Below are 18,465 nucleotides of genomic sequence, written 5' to 3'. Positions count from 1 at the left end.
ATACTCATTCTTGTCGGAAATTACAATTGGAAAACATTTTTGTGATGAGAAGTAGGTGAATCTAAATAAACACCGTCTTTTCACTGTGTACCTTCCTTGAGAACCATCACTACTGAAGATATTGCGATTGTGGAATGAGTTTCAGAAAAACGATCTGACTGGGTAATCTTGCATGTATATTCCCAATTGATCGGAAAAAAACGTTATAGGTTGCCAGAAATGAACTTTTATTGTTTGGTTTTTAGATAACTGGTTATATTGACACTGAGTCGATAACCTGCAAATCTACTGAACTTTAGCGCGAACCTGACCAATAATGAACGGAGGAGAGCCTTGCTTCAGAAAAGAGATGAAGAAATAAGTGACAGTTATGAAGTATCAAGATGACGTATTGACAACCATCAAAGATCAAAAAAGCCAGAAGATGGACAACCAAATCGCTGTTAACTTAATACTCGGACGCCAGGCGCGGAGTGCCTGCTCATTTCATGGAACACCCGAGGGTTCTTGGATTTATTTCAAGATACTGAGCTAAAGAAAGACTAGCATTTTCTGATTTGCCTTCAGGAAACTTGGCTGCGTGAAACACCAACATGTGATGGATATACAATTCTTCTTGATGCAGCTAAGAAAAACATGACAGGTTGTCCCTTTTCTGGTCTCTTGACTGTGATAAAGAATACCATAAATTGGAAAGTGATACAAATCTCAAATCCACTGACCCAGTAGTCCTTGTCTGTGGAGACTTAAACTTCTCTTGGTTCGATGAAAATGGGCTGCCGAAAGATCTTGATGCAAACTGACACAATGGCAATGTGAAGCATGGGAAATGCTGGGAGAAAGAACTAGAGATCCAAAACTGTGAAATGCTACATGGTCACACAAGAGGTGATATTCCAGCATCCCATTCCGGCACAGAAATCAAAGCCATAAAATGTTGGATTCTATCTGGGCTTCGAAAAACCTAAGCAAAATGAACTACTTGAAAATAATTAAAATGAGAAACAGTGACCATGATGCTGAGTTGACTTGGAAAATGGATTCTCAAGAGGCTTGCTAGCTGTACACCATTTGAAGTTCTTTCCTCTTTTACTCAGCTTTGTACCAAAGGAGACAATTTTGTTCACGTTTATTTGCAGGTCCTTCATTTGCAAATAAGCTTCAAGGTTGTTTACTAGCCTCTGTAAGCCGATTATGAGCACCAGGTCGTCTGATTTGATGACCATTGATTCTCGGGAGAAAGGAATTGGTTTTCAGTAGGGCAGTAGAGACCGATCTAAAATATATATTGAAAATTAGGCCTGTTTTACGCCTTTTTCTGTTGGAATTTTCCCTGTTAATTCACCTTCAGCATTGATTGTTAACTGAATCGATATATTAGAGTGTAAAGCCTTGAGTGGTTGTAAGAGGTCCGGTGGACAGCCCGCCTGCTATAGTTTTTGCCACATCATTTGAGCCCTGTTGGAGATTACTACGTATGTAACATAGAGATTAACCAAGGCCTCAATAGACTAAAAATAAATAAGGAGATTGATAAATGCAAATACCCCTTTAGCAAAAAAGTGGCTGAGGAGAAGGAAAAAACTGAATTTGGGCATTAAGCTCTTAAAAAGTGGTGATTCTGAGCATCAATCCCAGTTCGATCAGGAAAAAAAATATCGAACTGGCTTATATTGTTTAAACTGATTCACGATCAAGAGAGAGCAGATGTGATGTTAAGATTCATATGTACTCATCACAGCAGAGATACCTGGGGAATAATCATTGAAGGAGCCTTAAACCAGGATGCGATGATGAGTAACGGAGTAAACACTGATGTTTGGGTACAACACTTTACAAGTGTATTTATATGCTCCAAACCAATAAAAGCCGTCTCCACAGTAGTGACAAAAGAGCCATGGATTGTCTGTTACACGAAGGACGATATTACAGATGCGATTTCCAAACTAAAGAAATCGGGGGCAGCAGGCCCCGACGGTCTCACAAATATTATGCTAAAGAGAAACAAAGAGCAGTGGGACTGCTTTATTGAAGTACTCCTTTAGAAAAATCTCAGTGACAAGGACAATTCCATCGTTCTGGCAGTCAGCGGTGGTTGTACTGATATTTTACAAAAGATCGGGACGATCCTTCCAACTACTGCTCGATTGCCCTGCTCGATGTCCTCAACAAAAGTTTTGCAACCTTCCTTCAAAAAAAGGTTTAACGAAATGAGCAAATTAATTTCAGAATCTTGACTCGCGCCAAACAGGCTTCACAAAAGGAGTAACGACTCAATTAATTCTAATCCTGTTAAATTTTTTGAAACTTGAGATGATAAAAGGCAGTAAAATCTATTTCTTGAATTTGTTGATCTGCGTCAAGCCTTTGATAGTGTTAATAGGGGCATGATGTGGCAGAAACTACAGCAGTGGGGCTGTCCGCTGGACCTCTTACAACCACTCAAGGCTTTACACTCTAATATAACGATTCAGGTAAGAATCAATGCAGAAGGTGAATTAACAGGGAAAATTCCAACAGAAAAAGGCGTAAAGTAGGCCTAATTTTCAAACTATATATTTCAGATCGGTCTCTACTGCCCTACTGAAAACCAATTCCTTTCCCCCGAGAATCAATGGTCATCAAATCAATTGGGCAATCTATGCAGATGACCTGGTGCTCATAGACGCCATGCAAATCGGCCTACAAGGCTACTAAGCAACCTTGAAGCTTATTTGCAAATGAACAACCTGCAAATAAACGTGAACAAATCAAAAATGGTCTCCTTTGGTACGAAGCTGGGGATAAGAGGAAAGCACTTAAAATGGTTTACAGCTAGCAAGCCTCTTGAGAATACAGAATGCATTCGATACTTGGGAATTCTCTATAACAAATCAATAAGAGAATGTGAGTGGACCCAAGATTTTAAAATGAGAATGTGAAATGTAATGCTTCAAGGTGCAAAACTACATGCTGAATATGGCAAATTAACCTTGAAACCTGTGATGTTCTAAAGGTTTTGGCGACCATAACTTTCGCAGTGAAGCAGGCTTTAATATAAATGGTGATATTTGTCACCAACTTAGGACAATTTTGGCGAAAAGTACTCAGACTCCCTCAAAATGTATCAGTGACTGCCATTCGGTATGAACTTGGTTTAGAATCATTATTCTCAACAGTCCTTTGGAAATCAGTGGCAGCATTGAGGAAAATGCAATTGGATTCTGCTTTATTACCTTATCGTATTTTGAATCCGACCTCAAGAAAACCTTATATTGGGCTGTTGAAGGATTGGACAGACAAGATCCATAAGCATCTGACTGACACCAGTGTCGAAATGGAAGCAGTATTGAACAATCCTTGTGCGGAAAAGAAAGTTAAAGCTTAGCGACCGGATACAAACCATCGACGGAAGATCAAAACTTTCCACAATGCTAAATAATGGCGGGGATGGACGTGGAGTGAATCAAATTCTGAAATATCTGGAAAAATTCCCCTCAAGATACCATCGAGATCAGTTCCTGAGGCTACATTTAAACTTCTATCGAACAAAAGAGCATATGTTTCTAAAACACTGAAAGATCACTCTGAATAACCATTGTCGTTTCTGTGAGAACTCAGTGGAGTCGTCTAAACATTTGGTCATCAAATGTTTAGCTTTGAACAATCAAAGAAACAACTTTCTGAGAGAATTTGCTCCCCTAAATTGCAACCTGGAGGAGTGGTGGTATGCTCTGCTTGCAGGCAAGAATTTCAGGCTAACCTGTGCAGCGATTGATTATCTTGATAATGTTTTGATAGATCAGATGGATCAGTGAGAAGCGCCTGAAATCTGCTTCCCGATGAAAGGCGATGAATGTAACAAAGTTTGTAATAAACTACAGTTTACAATAAAAATAATAAAACTGTGTAATTTAGGGAGGCCCCAGCAAAACTTTGATAGGTCAGGATGTGCTCCTTAAATCGTTAAAATGTAGCAGGCTCCCCAGGGAGGCCAAACGGACTGACCATAAATTTAAATGGATCTCTGGGAATAGAAAATGCTGTCTTTTCATTTGGCCTCTTGTTGAAATGAATCTAGCCCTTCCAAGGATTTCCACCAGCACTGAATTTAGAGGTCTCATTCAATCTTAGACAGTCGATAAAAAACCTTCAATTGTTGTCAGGCTTGGGCACTAACTTGATCAGAGAGGACCACTCACTGTAGGACGTTTCTGTTGCTCCAAGTTTCAGCTTTTTATTCCGCTCCTCCTCGACTATCTTCTTCCTGACCTCTGCCAGCTGATATGGTTTTAACCTTATGACTCTTCCGGGTGGCATTTGGATGTTATGAAGCACCCCTCATGCTCATCCTGGCTTTGGGGAGAATACATCTCTTCTTAGCAAATCTGCCAATTATGTGAATTTTCTTTGTCAAGGGAGTCTCCTGGGTGTTGTTTTCATAGATGACTAAGCACTCTGGGTTGCTATTCTCTCACCAGGTTTTTAGCTAATTGACATGGTAGAGATGAGATGTCGATCAGGTGAGACGAGACACAATCTCTGATATTCGATCCGTGCCATCTGGCCTATTTAGCTTGTTCTGAGTTGTGGGTAGCAAGTGCATGACTTTGTCCCCTATTTCAAAGGTGTGTAACTGCATTTATTTTATTGTAAGCTTTCTCTTGGCATTCCAGAGCTTCTTGAAGCTGATCTTTGACCTGGATTGAAGTTTATCTTTGACTTGCATTTGCATCTTCTCTATCTATACCTTGGTGTTCTTTACCACGCTGGTCTGTCGACTCCTAGGCCATTCCCACTCTTCTCTCCATAATATCCATCTCATCTCTTGGGTTTTGGGTATATACAACAGTTCATAAGGAAGAGAAGCTAATTCAAACCGGCCACTGTTGAAAACATTTTCTTTGGACTCTAAAGCTTTTGGCCAATTTTCGTCCCACCCCACTGTTGCTGTACTTGATGAAACGCATCATGCAGACTGTGGTTTCTCAGCTTCATTTTATTTGCTGAAGCAAATGGTCTTCTCCACTATTGACAAGCTGGCTTTCATCCGGCCATGGGAATGAGAGTATCCTTGTTGTTATCTTGGATGACCTGCATGGAGGGATGTGTCCTCTTGCTTTGGCAAAGTCGACTTAAGGTGCTTCTGAACTGACTGCTCCATGAGGCTTTTTCTTGCAATGTTTTGAAATGGCTGGAATCATACATGACTTGTATCCCGATGAATTCCCTTGGGCCATATGAGTCTCCGAAAAAAAAAACCTGTGCCCTGTGGTATTTCACAGGTTTTCGCTTTGATGTTAAATCTGTATGTGTCACCCATGGCAGACATTATTCAGTACTTTTGCACTTGAGTGCTTCTTTTAACCCACCCACCATTTTAAATCCTGCTTCGTGGCTATAAATTGCTGGATTTATTTTTTTAACCAGTTTATATTAAATGCCAGTAAAACTATTTTTGTCTTAAATGACCCTCATTAGCAATGGACTGAATATTTCTGGCAACCATGTGTGAAATGGCCACTCGCCATGCGTTTGTGAAGATGTTTGGAGTTGTCCCGATCAGCACAAACCTCATTCATGGCACATAAACGTTATTTACAGCTATGATTGCTACATAAGCTTTTCAAGTATTTTACCAGTAAAGCAACATTTAATGGGCAATGCCTTGGTTTTGTTAAGATTTGGCTATCGTAATGCAATATACTTTTTACTTCCTCAGTATGGTGTTCACAAACCCCAATAAGTCCAGTGCTATGCTGCGTATCTGTTATGCAATCTGGGTCACTTTGATCATGTGTCACCAGCCCTTTATCGTCTGCAGTGCTATTTGAGACATTCTGTACGTTACACAATACTACTAATTAATGGTCCCAAGCTAACTTTTTATCCAATACACTCCTCGGCCATCACCTCTTGTGGTGCTAGTTTATCCACAGACCAACTACTCAAACTCCCAGTTTTACTGTGTCCACTCGGGAGGAAGGAGGTCCTCCTGTCTTGGAATGTATGGGTCCTCTCCCCCTCTATGTAAATCACTTGCATGAAACTGAGCACATAATGTATCTATGCCAATAGTTTGGTCAGTAAATCACTTTCATAAGGCTGAGTTTATGATAGATTTGTACTTTGCTTCTGTCCCTACCATACAAAAAAATAGATGCATACATTGTCACACCCTGAGGTCTTCCGCTCGCTCTCTCTAGTTTTCTCTCTCTAGGTCTTCTGGTCTGCATTGCTTTTCAGGCAAAGAGGGAGCTCCACAGGAGGGTACGAATATAGGGTAGCAGCGGCTCTTGCTGGAAGGACTTGAACACACAGGGAGCGTTGGCTGATCAATTTGGTTGCTTACCAACTTTTGCGACGTGACAAGTTAGGCAAGCACCATTGCCAGCACTGCGGTAGGCAGGGGGCACACCAGACCTCGATGAGACGCCAACGGTAAGAGGGGCACTGTAAGTAGCAGAATTTTCAAAGGAGTGGTGATGATCTGCATTACACTCGCTCTCTACCCCAGAATCTGACTGCACATTCCTAGACACATCACCTCCCTGCTCCGGGAACAAACATCGGACATCCTTCTTCCAAGCATTCCCTTCTCCTTGTTGCACTATTGCAACAGAATGTGATAATAGTGTCGGGCTGTGCTGAGAAGGGACAGCATTAAATTGGAATGATGAGCCACAAGTGGCCCTGATCTCACCAGAGGATGTTCTCTGCAGGGTTGGTGTCGGGCACGCCAGGTGATGCTTGCCTTCTTTCCAACACAGCCCTTGGGAAGACATGCTTCCCATTCTTGTTACAATGCTTTTTTTTGCCTGAATCCAAAACAGTAAAACATTCAAGGGGAAGGTCAAGCGGGTGGGGTATGAGGGTGGAATGCAGTTTTATGTTGTCATTGACCATCCTATTTAAAGGAGCACAACTCTTTTGAAAAATGTCTCATTCCAATTCATTGGACCCACTCTGCAAGAGTGCCATCTCTATATTTATTGTTTGTGCTTACCTTACCTTTTGCAAAAGCCATCCAGTGATTCTGGGGGGTGGGAAAACGCTTTTAACAGCTTTGGCCTACACAAAGGTAAGCGGATCATTTTGAGGTTTTGTGGCAATTGATTGTTTCTTTTGGGATACGTAAGTACGCCCTGCTTGGCAACTGAAACTGTATGGAATGTTTAGCTTAACAGGGCTTTTCACTTCTTTTAAGCTATACCACAAATGTATGCTTGCGGTTTATAAAATCTTCAAAAGGCAGGTACCGCTTTTGTTAATCTTTCGATTCTCCCAATATCTGAAATCCTTGTGAAGGAGTTGGTTTAGACCAACTGCAAACATAATGTTCTATCTTTGTGTTTGCATTATAGCTAATTCTGGAAGGAGTTCTGAATACATTGTTCGCATGTATCGCTCTTCCAGCACTCTGTAAAGACCAAAGCCAACACCCTTCGCTTGGATTTGGTTTGTGTTTTTTTTTCAAAATGGCATTGTTCTTGTGAACACTCTCTTGCACACCAGGAGGTCCACGTTGTACTTTTTGTGTAAACAACCACTTTGGCTATTAGGCGCACAGATACTTCTGGCCACACCAAGATCGTAAAGGCATGCACTCCCAGTTGTGCTTGTCTATCTAAGAAGTGTTTATGTATCATATAACATTATCAGTTATGTGTATGAAATAGTTTAGCAACATATTCTTCTCATTTGAAAACAACATTTCTACTTGCTGACTACTCCCATATTGCACTGTTACATAACACATTTGGGGACAGTACCTCTGGTATAATAGCGGCTGTGACCTGATGCCTTTCACTCTGAGAAGAGCATACTTCATACATTACAATATGACATGCAGTGGTCATCCATTACTGCTGTACATTACTGATGTCTGGCTGGAGTCGAGAATTAGTTTAGATGTTTTTTGCATTAGCCTAAAGGGGTATGTCAGCGTTTGGAGACATCAAGGGAGGGTTGGATTAGGAGAAGACATGCAGGTTTCTATTCCCAGAACATTTGTAAGATACCTGTGTGATACAGCGTCTATTTTAGATTCAGATAATTGTCATTACCTCAGTGGTTTAGCAAGTGCTAGATGTTACTCCATCCAGCATTTGCAAGAGCGTATGTTTTACTTGAGCTAGTTTTTGTTCACCAGTCCCAAAATGCAATATCATCCATAACTTTTTGTTTCTTGCAGATCGAATGAGCCTGGCTATGATCCGAAGCAGATTGGCATTCCTCGGTCTGGGATTACTGGTCTCCTTCCTGCTCTACTTGCTGCTTCCTGCTATTCAGCAGGAGTCGTCCTCATTCTCTGGCGAGCTAAACCCCCCAAGGCTCAGTGTGGCAGAGGCCCATGTGGAGGCTCGTGCAGGGCCACCTCAAAGTAATGTCAGCCTCAGAACTGGGAAGACAGCTGGTGACTCACCCACCTTCTACATAGAAGCAGTACCAATGAATAAAGCTGCAGGGCCCAAAGCAGACAGGTGAGCAAGCTCTGCTTTTGCAAAAGGCCTCATGGAGTGAATGCTGGTGATAGTCTGCATTATTGTCTGTTCTCTAATCTTACAATTGAGTTTTGTGAAGTATAGGAATTGAGGTACAAATTATTCTTATAATCTCATCAGGTTATACAATTACAAATGGGCTGTGGGCTGTAATTAACTAAATAACAATCATTTTGTAGCTGTCATCAGTCAGGATCCACATTGTAACTTGAAAGGACAGTTTATCTGGCATTATTTTATGGGAAACAACTTCCACAAAGCACAATCCTGTTAGAAATGTTTTTTCGTTTTCAGTACGTGGCGCAGTTGGAGGATGGGTTCTGCTCAGAGCTGCGAGGGTTGAGTTCATATGAGCAGCTGCCAAGTCTGGGTGGACTGAACATTTTGATAATCTAATAACAATAAATTCCTCTTGGTCTGGGCCCCCTTCAAAATAATTGCCTAAAAGGGCAAACAATTCCTTCGAATTTGGACTAGGGCATCAAACCTTTTTTTTTTTTAGATGAATATCAACACAGGCATAACCTTTGGGCTTTATCCCTGTAAATGTTGCAATGGATGTGGTTCTCTTTTCATGTTAAAATGATAGAAACGCTGTCCTTTAATAACTCAATAGGTCTTGAATAGGCATACTGATGGTCCTCCTGGACGAGTTCTCTTGTATTGTGATCCAGTAAAGGGCAGCAGTGTTGTATCACGAGAGCATACATCATAAACTGCACAGTGTGGCTGGGATTGCGAATCCCTACCCTTTCGTAGATTAGATTGTTCCTGAAAGACTCCAATCAAAGTGTGATCCTGCAAGAATATTGCTGCACCTCGTGTTAACCAGGTCAAACCATATATAAACTTTGTGCCCAAGAACTGCGAGGGGTATCGCAAAACCTTCTTACCCTGGAACACAGTAGCCATAGGAGTTCATAAAAGGAAGGGCGTGTCTCAAGTTTCTGGACATGTGCGATATATGGTATTACACATTTTTTTCAAAAATTCAAATTTATACAAAACACAAGTGATAACATCATAACATCACAGGCATTGAAAATAACATGTGTCAAAATATCAAACATCCCTGACCCAAGAAAGGAAATAAAATGAATTATTCTTGGGACATCAAACACAGTTGAATGAAAAAATATATCAATCTGTTCAAAATATAGCTCAACATGTTTCTGTCCTTCTGATGTAACCCAAAACACAGGACATGCCTCAGGGGCTGAGCATTAAGAATGTGTGTGTTCCTTATAATTCAATGGAAGTACTGCTCATTTTCTTAACTGGTACGTAATCCAGGGTACACAAATGGCAGCAAGAGTTCACCAAATCATCACTTCAAATGTGGAAATCTTCTTCAATTAATGGCCAACTTAATATGGCTATTCAACTAGGCACTCCGTGCCATCGCCAAGATGTAGCATAAGGTAGACAGACTTCAGACCCTTAGCAAAGTCCATCAACAAGATCTGCTCTCAAATAGCCAAAGGTTACAAAGTCCTCCTCAGCTGGCATAAGCAGCTGGTTCCACTTTACATATGTACATTAATTTATAAGGGATTGACGTAGTCCTAGTTGGGTTTGCCAACCTCTGGTTACCCACAAGTGGAGCGTGGTCTCCCTTAACAGAAGGGACAATACCGTCGGGTTTGTCACAGTTGCAAGTAGTAGCAACCAAGCCCCTTGTCGAGACTCTGTCCAAACTAGTTTTCTTTTTTGAAACATTAATGGTGCTCTGTACTCTTAATATTAACTGCACAGGAGGAGGCATGGATGAGAGCAAACTGACCTAAACTTCACTACAATACCGTGGCCTGACTGCCCAAACCCGTCTAACATGATAAGAAATCTTGGAATGAAAATGGACAACACCCTCACACTTGATCCACAGGTCAAAGCCATCGTCGGCAGCTGTTTCTCCCAGCTGTGCATGCTACGCTGCTTCTTACCTTACTTAACATTCACCCACAGGGCCATGGCCATAATTTCTCTAATACTATCCAGACTGGACTATGCAAACAACCTCTTTCTTGGACTCCCAGATTACCTAATAAGGAAACTTCAAGAGTTCAAAATGCAGCGGCAAGAGTACTGCTCAGAATCGAGTGATTTGAATATATCACGCCAGCATTACATACCCTCTAGTGGCTACCAATAAAAAAAAGGCTGCATTTGAAAACCTTGTGCATAGCCCATCGTACCATGCAGTGGGCCTGTCTGGTCCAATTCCCTCTGCAATCTTCCGTCTGAAGGGAATTTTCTTTAGAGAAACTGCTACACACTTATTCTGTAATAACAACCACGACACAGAGATAAGGGTAAGTGAGCATTTGTTCATTTTTCACAGCCATATTTATACACAAGCAGGAAGGTACATGTTTAGACAAGATAGGGAACGTTCCTTTCCACCAGAGCCCATTGCATGATGACCTATTCAAAGGAGAGGAGCTGAATTGCAAATACAAGTCACACTGACTGTCCGTTTTTATCTGAGCAAGAGGAGGAGGAGGAGGAGGAGCTTCGCGGACCTTGCAGCGTTTGAAAAGTTAGGCCGAGTTGCTAGATGTCGCAGAGATGTGGCTTGGATGTAGGCTCTCTTCCTAGACAGAGGGCCTCATTACAAGCATGGCGGTCCGGGAACTACGGTACCGGTAAGCATGCCGGTACCATAGTTGCAGGACCGCCAACCTACGTGCTCTGCTCGCGGGTGTAACGGCACCTTTGAGCAGAGCACGTCGGATGCACGGGAACAACTCTGTACGTGCCGTTGCATCCGACCTCCCCATCTCCATTCAGCCCTATGGCCGCCAAGCTCGGCATGACCTGGTTCTTACCCATTCGCGGGTGCTGTAAAAAATGCAACTCCGGCGGCAGCACGGCTACTGCCAGAGTTGTAATGAGGCCCAGAGTCTATACTGCCTTTGGAGCAGGCAGCAGGCCAGTTTGTCAGGGGTGCACCGGAGGCCCTCTACTTCTTCTTAGACACCCTACACTTGTGTTTGAGGGTGGGGAGGTTGGAATCGTACCAAGTGTTGCACTTGGATTTGGGCTTCAAGTGGATCCTCATGACGGGGGCAAGGGCATCCAGTGTGTTCGAGATGGAGAGGTGATGGTTGGAGTGGACTGTGTCGGGGTGTGAGTCAGCCAAAGGTGCAGGAGGAGGAGAGAAAGTAGCAGCAAAAGCCTCAACTGACACCCTGACACCCGCTTCATGGGTAGGAAGAAATATATATATATATATATATATATAACATCCAGGTTGTGCCCTGCAAAGTGATTTGGGCCAGAGAGAGGAAGAGAGAATCACAGAGGTTGCGAGAGTCCCCATGATGGGCTTGCAGCATCCAGCTGGATGTTCAAGTCTCTGAGGAGGAAACATTTGGAGCTAGAGACGAGGAGGAGAGGTCAGCCCACTCGGAGAGGAAGAGGGTGACCTAGCCAGGCGGCCTTTAGATAGTGCCCACAGTGAGGGAGAGCAGCCAGGAGAGATGGAGATCCTGCAGACCAGGCCTTCAAAGGAGGTGTAGTGCTGCATTGGAATGATGGAAGCAGGGATCCGCTCTGGGAAAATCAAGGCTACACCCCCATTGGTACGGTTGGTTCTGGGTTCAGAGAGGATCTTGTAGCCATCAGGAAAGAGTTTTGAAACTCGTGACCAAGCTGGCCGCGAACCAAGTCTCGGCGAGAACGACTTCACCCAAATCGAGCTTGTCAGGAGATGGCAGATGCCAGGAGTGTTTGACAGCTGAATGAGAGTTGAGAGTAGTGATGTGGAGGAGGTTGCCACATTTGAAGGACTTGCAGGGAGGGTTACAGGCCAGAGGTACACCCTGCGGAAGTGTTTGAGGTGCCTGAGGATGGGCCGAGGAGGAAGCAAGAGAAGGCAGGGTAGTTAGGGAGAATTCTCATTTCTGTGCTAATTCCCCTTCAACCTTGGAGACTCCCAGCTCTTTTGCTGGACTTTAGGACTTTTTTTATTTTAACCCTGGAGTGAGTGAGCCCTTTTTCTCACTCTCTCATGTGTTTTGACCCGATTTGGATTATGTTTACTTTGTTTTCCGAGTCTGACAAACTCCATAGCCATCTACTTTTTGTATGGTGACACACAGCACCTTCAGTGCAGTATCACTGAGAAATAATTTAGATTTCTCATAAGGTTTAAATACCTTTCTTGTATGAACTACTGTTCCCAAGAATGGTAAAGTGAAATTGACTTTACTTACCTTTTTCTCTTTGTGGGTCCAGCACACGCCATTTTATGTGAAGTGCTTGGGGGGTGAGGGGGTTACTTAGTAGCCCCTTATCCTACCTACTCATGTAACATATTTATATTACCCTCACTGCTTTAAATGGCTGGTGGTAGTGGTTTAATTTTCCTACCATTGTGCTTTTCTACCTCAGGTTGAATTCTCTGCTGCAGTATAGCACCCATGGGTGACCATTTTGTCAAAATGGCCTGGTCTTTTTTTCGCCATTGTGTTAGGGATATTCTTCACCACTGGTCTGATTACTGCCGCTGTCTGGCAGGCTTACTATGCTTTCTGTGTGATGGCATCTCCCTCTACTAACATTTCCCCTACAATGGCTGCAAGGAGCACGGTGTCAGGTGGTGCAAGTAGCACTGGGTCAAACATAAGGAGGGATAAATGTAGTGTTTCCATTTACGTATATGGGGTGGACACTTCCCTCACAGAATGCACACACGTCTCCAACAACATGTGGTACAAGCACATGTCCAAAATTGGTAAGGACACGACAAAGGACAACTGCTATGTGTGCCCGTTGATCCCATACGCCAAGAACGCTTGTGGCAACTGAGTACCTGCAACAATTGCCGAATGCTTGTTATATCTAGCATTGTTCCAAACGCGTGGGCGATTTCAAGGGAAAAGAGCAACACTAAGGTGGAAATCCAGGTCAACCTACCCCTATGAAGATAACTTCATCAAAACACTACCAATGTATGACGAATCGTGGCAGCAGACCAAAGGGCTCAAGTACATAACAGAAGGACCCGACAAAGGAGAGACAGAAGAAGTTACACTGAATTACCTACCATGCGAGTGGTACGCAAAATAAGTCGCAGGTGAACCAGTATGCTGGGAAAGGCCACTAATATTAATATATGGCAAGGTAAACCCGACAGGAGGATGGGTGGATAGAGTTGTAGGAAGTAAAATGTTGACTTTGGCAAAGTAACCAGTGATGACAGTGCAAGAAGAAAATGACAAATGCTACAAGGAATGGACAAAGAGTGCAGCACTGGTGACATGGCTAGATAAAGAGGAGGAACCCATAACAATACTCCCACTCACAGCACCAACACTGTGTTACCAGCATGATGGAGAAGTTGATGTTGGAGCAAATGAAGGTTGCACGAGAACAATAAAGCTTCCTGAGGGCGGGGTGCAGGAACAGCAGTTCTGATGGACCACTATTGGGCCTGCGGAGCGTAGGCATACAACAGCTTGACACCGTTGTGGAATGGAGTGTGCACTATGGTATATCAACGTACCATCACTAGTAGTACCGCAAAAACACGTCAACATGGAGAACTTCCCTAAGATGGACGAAGGGAATAAAGGGAAGAAAGGATCACTGAAGATGGTAGGAAGCAAGCAACGGAATGAAACTACACACTTATCCAGAGTAAAAAGACAAGGAGAACCGCTGACCGGAAACTACCTGTGGGGAAAGTCAGAAACAGCTCCAAGTGACATTCCACCAGCACACAGGCTGTTTAACAGAGCGGCAATGTTCTTTTCCTCCATCGTACATCCAGGTGTGCAGGCATATGCAAATGCAAAGTGGCTCCAGATAACAAGATGGGAGCTAATGATGACCATCAACTCTACAGTTACGGATTCAACGCAATAAAGGAAGAACAAAGAGAAATTGGGATGGTGGCCCTACAGAACAGATATGTGCTGGGCCTCCTGACAGCAATGGAAGGAGTTGTTTGCGCAAAAATTGGAAGTTCGTGTTGCACGTTTAGCCCTGCCAACGACGAGGACAACGGTAAGTTAGCTGAGGCAGTATCACAGCTGGCCAAGATGCATGCCAAGATGGAAGAAGCAAAGGGAGTGAAGAAGGACATAGCTGGTTCTTACATCTGGTCCTGGAAGCCGTCATGGCTCTCAGATGGCCTTAAGGTTGTGGCAGGATGCATAATTTTAGGAATGGCTTTTCTGATATGGATAAAGGTATGGAAGACAAGATCATAGCGTACTGCTGAAGAACCGATCTGCATGCATGTCCTAATGCCAGCTGAAGACGACAACACACAGGCATCATTATTAAGGAACGTGAACGGCTGCGCCAGCAGATAGTAGAAGCAAACTTGCATCCACCATCAATAAAGGTCGAGAACCCAAGGAACCGGAAAAGCTAAGTTGGAAAATGGGTTTATTGCAAACTCGGTGGCGGATGTTTATATGTACTGGTCATTTGAAGAACATGTGGACCGGTACAGACACTTGGCAGGAATAACAAAGGTATGGTGATTACGAGGAGACAAGAGAGTGGACAATTTTGTGGTCGACAAGTCGATCAGAGGGAGGACTGAAGAGGGAAAATGGGACGGTCCCTTCCCCCGATTGTCATCCAGACCATGGCCTAGGGCGTCACGACCCAAACACCCACCGCAAGAGGAATTCGACCCCACTCATTGCCACCCCAGATGTCAAGATCCACTGTGGCCACGCTCCACACACCCAGGGAAGCTGCCCGTCAATCAAGCCACGTGCTGGAACCTCAGGTGGAGCTGACATCTACCATATGGATCAACTCGATTAGACAGCGCCTACAAATACCGCCATCGTTAGAGATGCCGTGAAGACATAGCCAGCTGTCATGATGCATACCCCCGGGCATCCAGATCACGTCCATCAGCCCCGGGAGCAGGCATCATGTTGCCTTGAGAAAACCCAGCAACCCCTGTTAGGGGCTGTCTGGGTTCAGTCCTGGTGCCTATGGTGCCAGGCTCATAGGTGCACACTTACCTGATGCAGACCATGCTGCAAGAAGATCCAAACCGATGTGAGGCCTAGAAGGGACTACTTTACCTTAGGGACTATTTTGTTACTCGGGTGTGGTCGGGGAGGAATACCTACCTGGGACTACTTTGGAGGCTATTTAAACTACGCCCGAAGAGCAGCACACGCTTCGCGTTATTCTGCATCCAGCAGCGTAATGTTCACCGTGCCAGCAGCAGCATCCAGCCTTCTGCCACGCCCGCCTCGAACCTGGAGCACTTTGAAAGAAGCAAAGGTTAGAACAAGAGTATTACCTGATTTCTTACCTGATTCCGGATTCATCGCATCTTCAAACCAGAGGAAAGACTTTGTTTTAAACGCGTCGCATCGCCAGCAGCAGCGCCGCGCCATACTCCCCGTTCTACGCAGCATTTCTTCGATCCGGCGCTGTCTCCATCTTTACATCGCCGAATCCCGGCACCTAAGGGGGACAAGAAACAACAAGGTGAGCAGAGAGAACAGACAGAGACAATCTCTTTAGCCGCCATATGCTTACCTGATTTTACCGCCAGAGGTATTATTCATCAGCACGCCACATCTTCTTATGCCGCACCTGTAAGAAAAGGAGAAAGCAGCAAGTTTCACCCTTGGCATTATTTACTGGACAGTGTTGGGTGACAGAATTTTACCGAAGCGCTTTCAGCAGTCAATCTTCTTTCTTGGGTCAAAGTTGCAAGATAAAAGAGGAATTGGGCAGGAGTGAATTCCAGACATTTTGAACTCTTACGAACTATATACTTACGGCTCTTTCGCCAGGACCTTTTGGAGTCAGGATTCGTCTACAACTCTTCCAATATCTTCAGGCCAGTGAAGTAACTGGTCATCAACGCGCCCCTGCGTGCTTCGCAGGATGGAAGGCTCATCCTTCAAGAATAAAAGGTGAGGTTGCTGAGAGAACACAGAGGTGATTTAGTGGGGAGGACAGTGGGGGAGCTATCATTTGAATCCACAAGTGGCTAAATCCATCCCTCCACTTGTAGGAGAATATTTCTACAGGTCAAGCAGACAAGATTAAGAGGGCAGATCCAGTCGGTCATCGCTGCACTACGCATCACGTGGGTGGAGGCCGCAGCAGTCCGGGTCCGACCGACGCCCCTGTGGGAGCCAGGTGAGCGTAACATAACGCGAAGCCTACCAAAAAAACCCACCCGGGCGTTATGGAAACCTCTGAAACCGATAAACTAGCCCAACTGTTAGGGGGATTTAGGGCAGAGGTGCACTCTGCATGCCAAGAGACTAATGCCCTCAGGAGAGAACTTATTTTGTCAAAGGAACGCACTGATGATCTTGCTAGACAACTGCTGCAAAGCCAAGCCGGCCAAACACCACTACCTGGACTCGGAGGGAATCCAACTCCTGTCTCTTCGAGCAATCCTGTGCAAGTGGTTCTACCAGGGAGCATTCCTTTAGCTCCACCCGAACGTTTTGCTGGGGACCTGAAAAGGTTCGCCGTGTTCATGAACCGGTGCCGCTTGCACTTTCTATGCAGACCAGGAGCTTTCCCAAACGACCAAACCAAAGTAGCCTTTGTACTATCGTACCTTAGTGGCAGCACGGCAGATTGGTCAATCCCGCTGGTCAACTAGGATGACCCTCTTCTTCGGGATTTTCAAGGTTTTCAATTGAGCATGGAAAAACAATTTGCCAGACATTCACAGGGTCAGGCCCTGGATAACAAACTTTTATCCCTACGACAAGGCACACAGGATCTGCTAACTTATATCGCAACCTTCAAAAGGTTAGTGGTGGAAACCGGCTGGCCAGAGGATAAAAGAATTACTTTATTTCATCATGGGCTTCGGGGTTAACTCAAAGATGTTTTGGCCCAAGTGGTGAACCCATCCCAGGATTGCACAGAATATATAGACTTAGTAGTCCAGTTAGACCACCGACTCCAGAATCGAAAGGCTGATCGAGCTAAATTCGTGAATCGAGTACTGGTCAAACCACATGTTACCTCCAAAGGAGCTGACACATCAGAACCCATGCAGATCACGGGGGTTAAGGGACCCTTAACGCAAAAAGAGAGAGAAAGAAGGCGACAAATGCAATTGTGCCTTTATTGTGGGGCTTCAGGACATTTTCTAAGGGATTGCCCTATTAAGCCATCCAAGAAAGTAGCCGGAGTAGCTGTTAGAAATCAAACAGCCTGAATCGGGGAAACGACCACGCCCGACAAGCGTAGAGGTCCGCTTGCCGAGCTTGAAGAAGGACACTCGGACCTCGCATCTAATCATACCAATGGTCCTCATTGATCCAAGACTCCCATCACGTATGCACGCAGCAAGGGCATATATCGATAGCGGGGCCGTAGGAAACTATATGGACCATAAATTGGCTTCTAGGATGAATATCCCTCTGCAAAAAGACCGCTCCGGATGTCGTCACCACAGTCGATGGAACTGAAATTGCCTCAGGGCCTGTAACTCATTTCACTACAGAGATGACATTGCTGGGTCAGGACGGGCATCGAGAGACTATTGTGTTTTACTTAATCAAAGCCCCACAGTTCCAAATAATACTGGGGATATCTTGGTTAGAATCACATAATCCTTGTATTGATTGGCGAGAGAAGAGAATAACCTTCCCGGATTGTGCACACACCTGCTACCCGGAAAAACCCTTGAACAAAGGCCTGGCCACAGTCACTACTCCAATTGTGGTTACCTCAGGAATACCAGGAATTCCAGGATGTTTTTCAAAAAGAACAGGCAAATACCTTACCGCCACATAGATCATACGATTGTCAAATCGACCTCATCCCCGGTGCACAACCCCCATGTAGCAGAATCTACGCCCTCATGGAACCAGAAAACCTGCACCTACGACAATATTTAGACCAATACCTTGCTAATGGTTTCATTCGTCCATCCAAGCATTGTTCTTCGTGCCAAAAAAGGAAGGTGACCTTAGAACGTGCATAGACTACCGCGCACTAAATCAGATTATGGTAA

At 44.3% G+C, this 18,465-nt stretch overlaps 1 protein-coding gene across 1 annotated transcript in view; it reads left to right on the top strand.

The window, feature by feature from the left end:
- ABHD14A (abhydrolase domain containing 14A) overlaps nt 1-18,465 on the top strand; it is a 189,035-nt gene that overhangs the window by 43,224 nt on the left and 127,346 nt on the right. The window contains exon 2 of the mRNA XM_069644013.1: nt 8,174-8,462. Within this exon, the coding sequence (XP_069500114.1) occupies nt 8,174-8,462 (289 nt within the window). The remainder of the gene's footprint in view (nt 1-8,173; nt 8,463-18,465) is intronic.

This window comes from Ambystoma mexicanum, chromosome 2p (assembly GCF_040938575.1).
Source record: "Ambystoma mexicanum isolate Mex_15411 chromosome 2p, UKY_AmexF1_1, whole genome shotgun sequence".
In the NCBI taxonomy this organism is placed as follows: domain Eukaryota; kingdom Metazoa; phylum Chordata; class Amphibia; order Caudata; family Ambystomatidae; genus Ambystoma; species Ambystoma mexicanum.
This window is presented reverse-complemented; position numbering and strand designations above follow the sequence as displayed.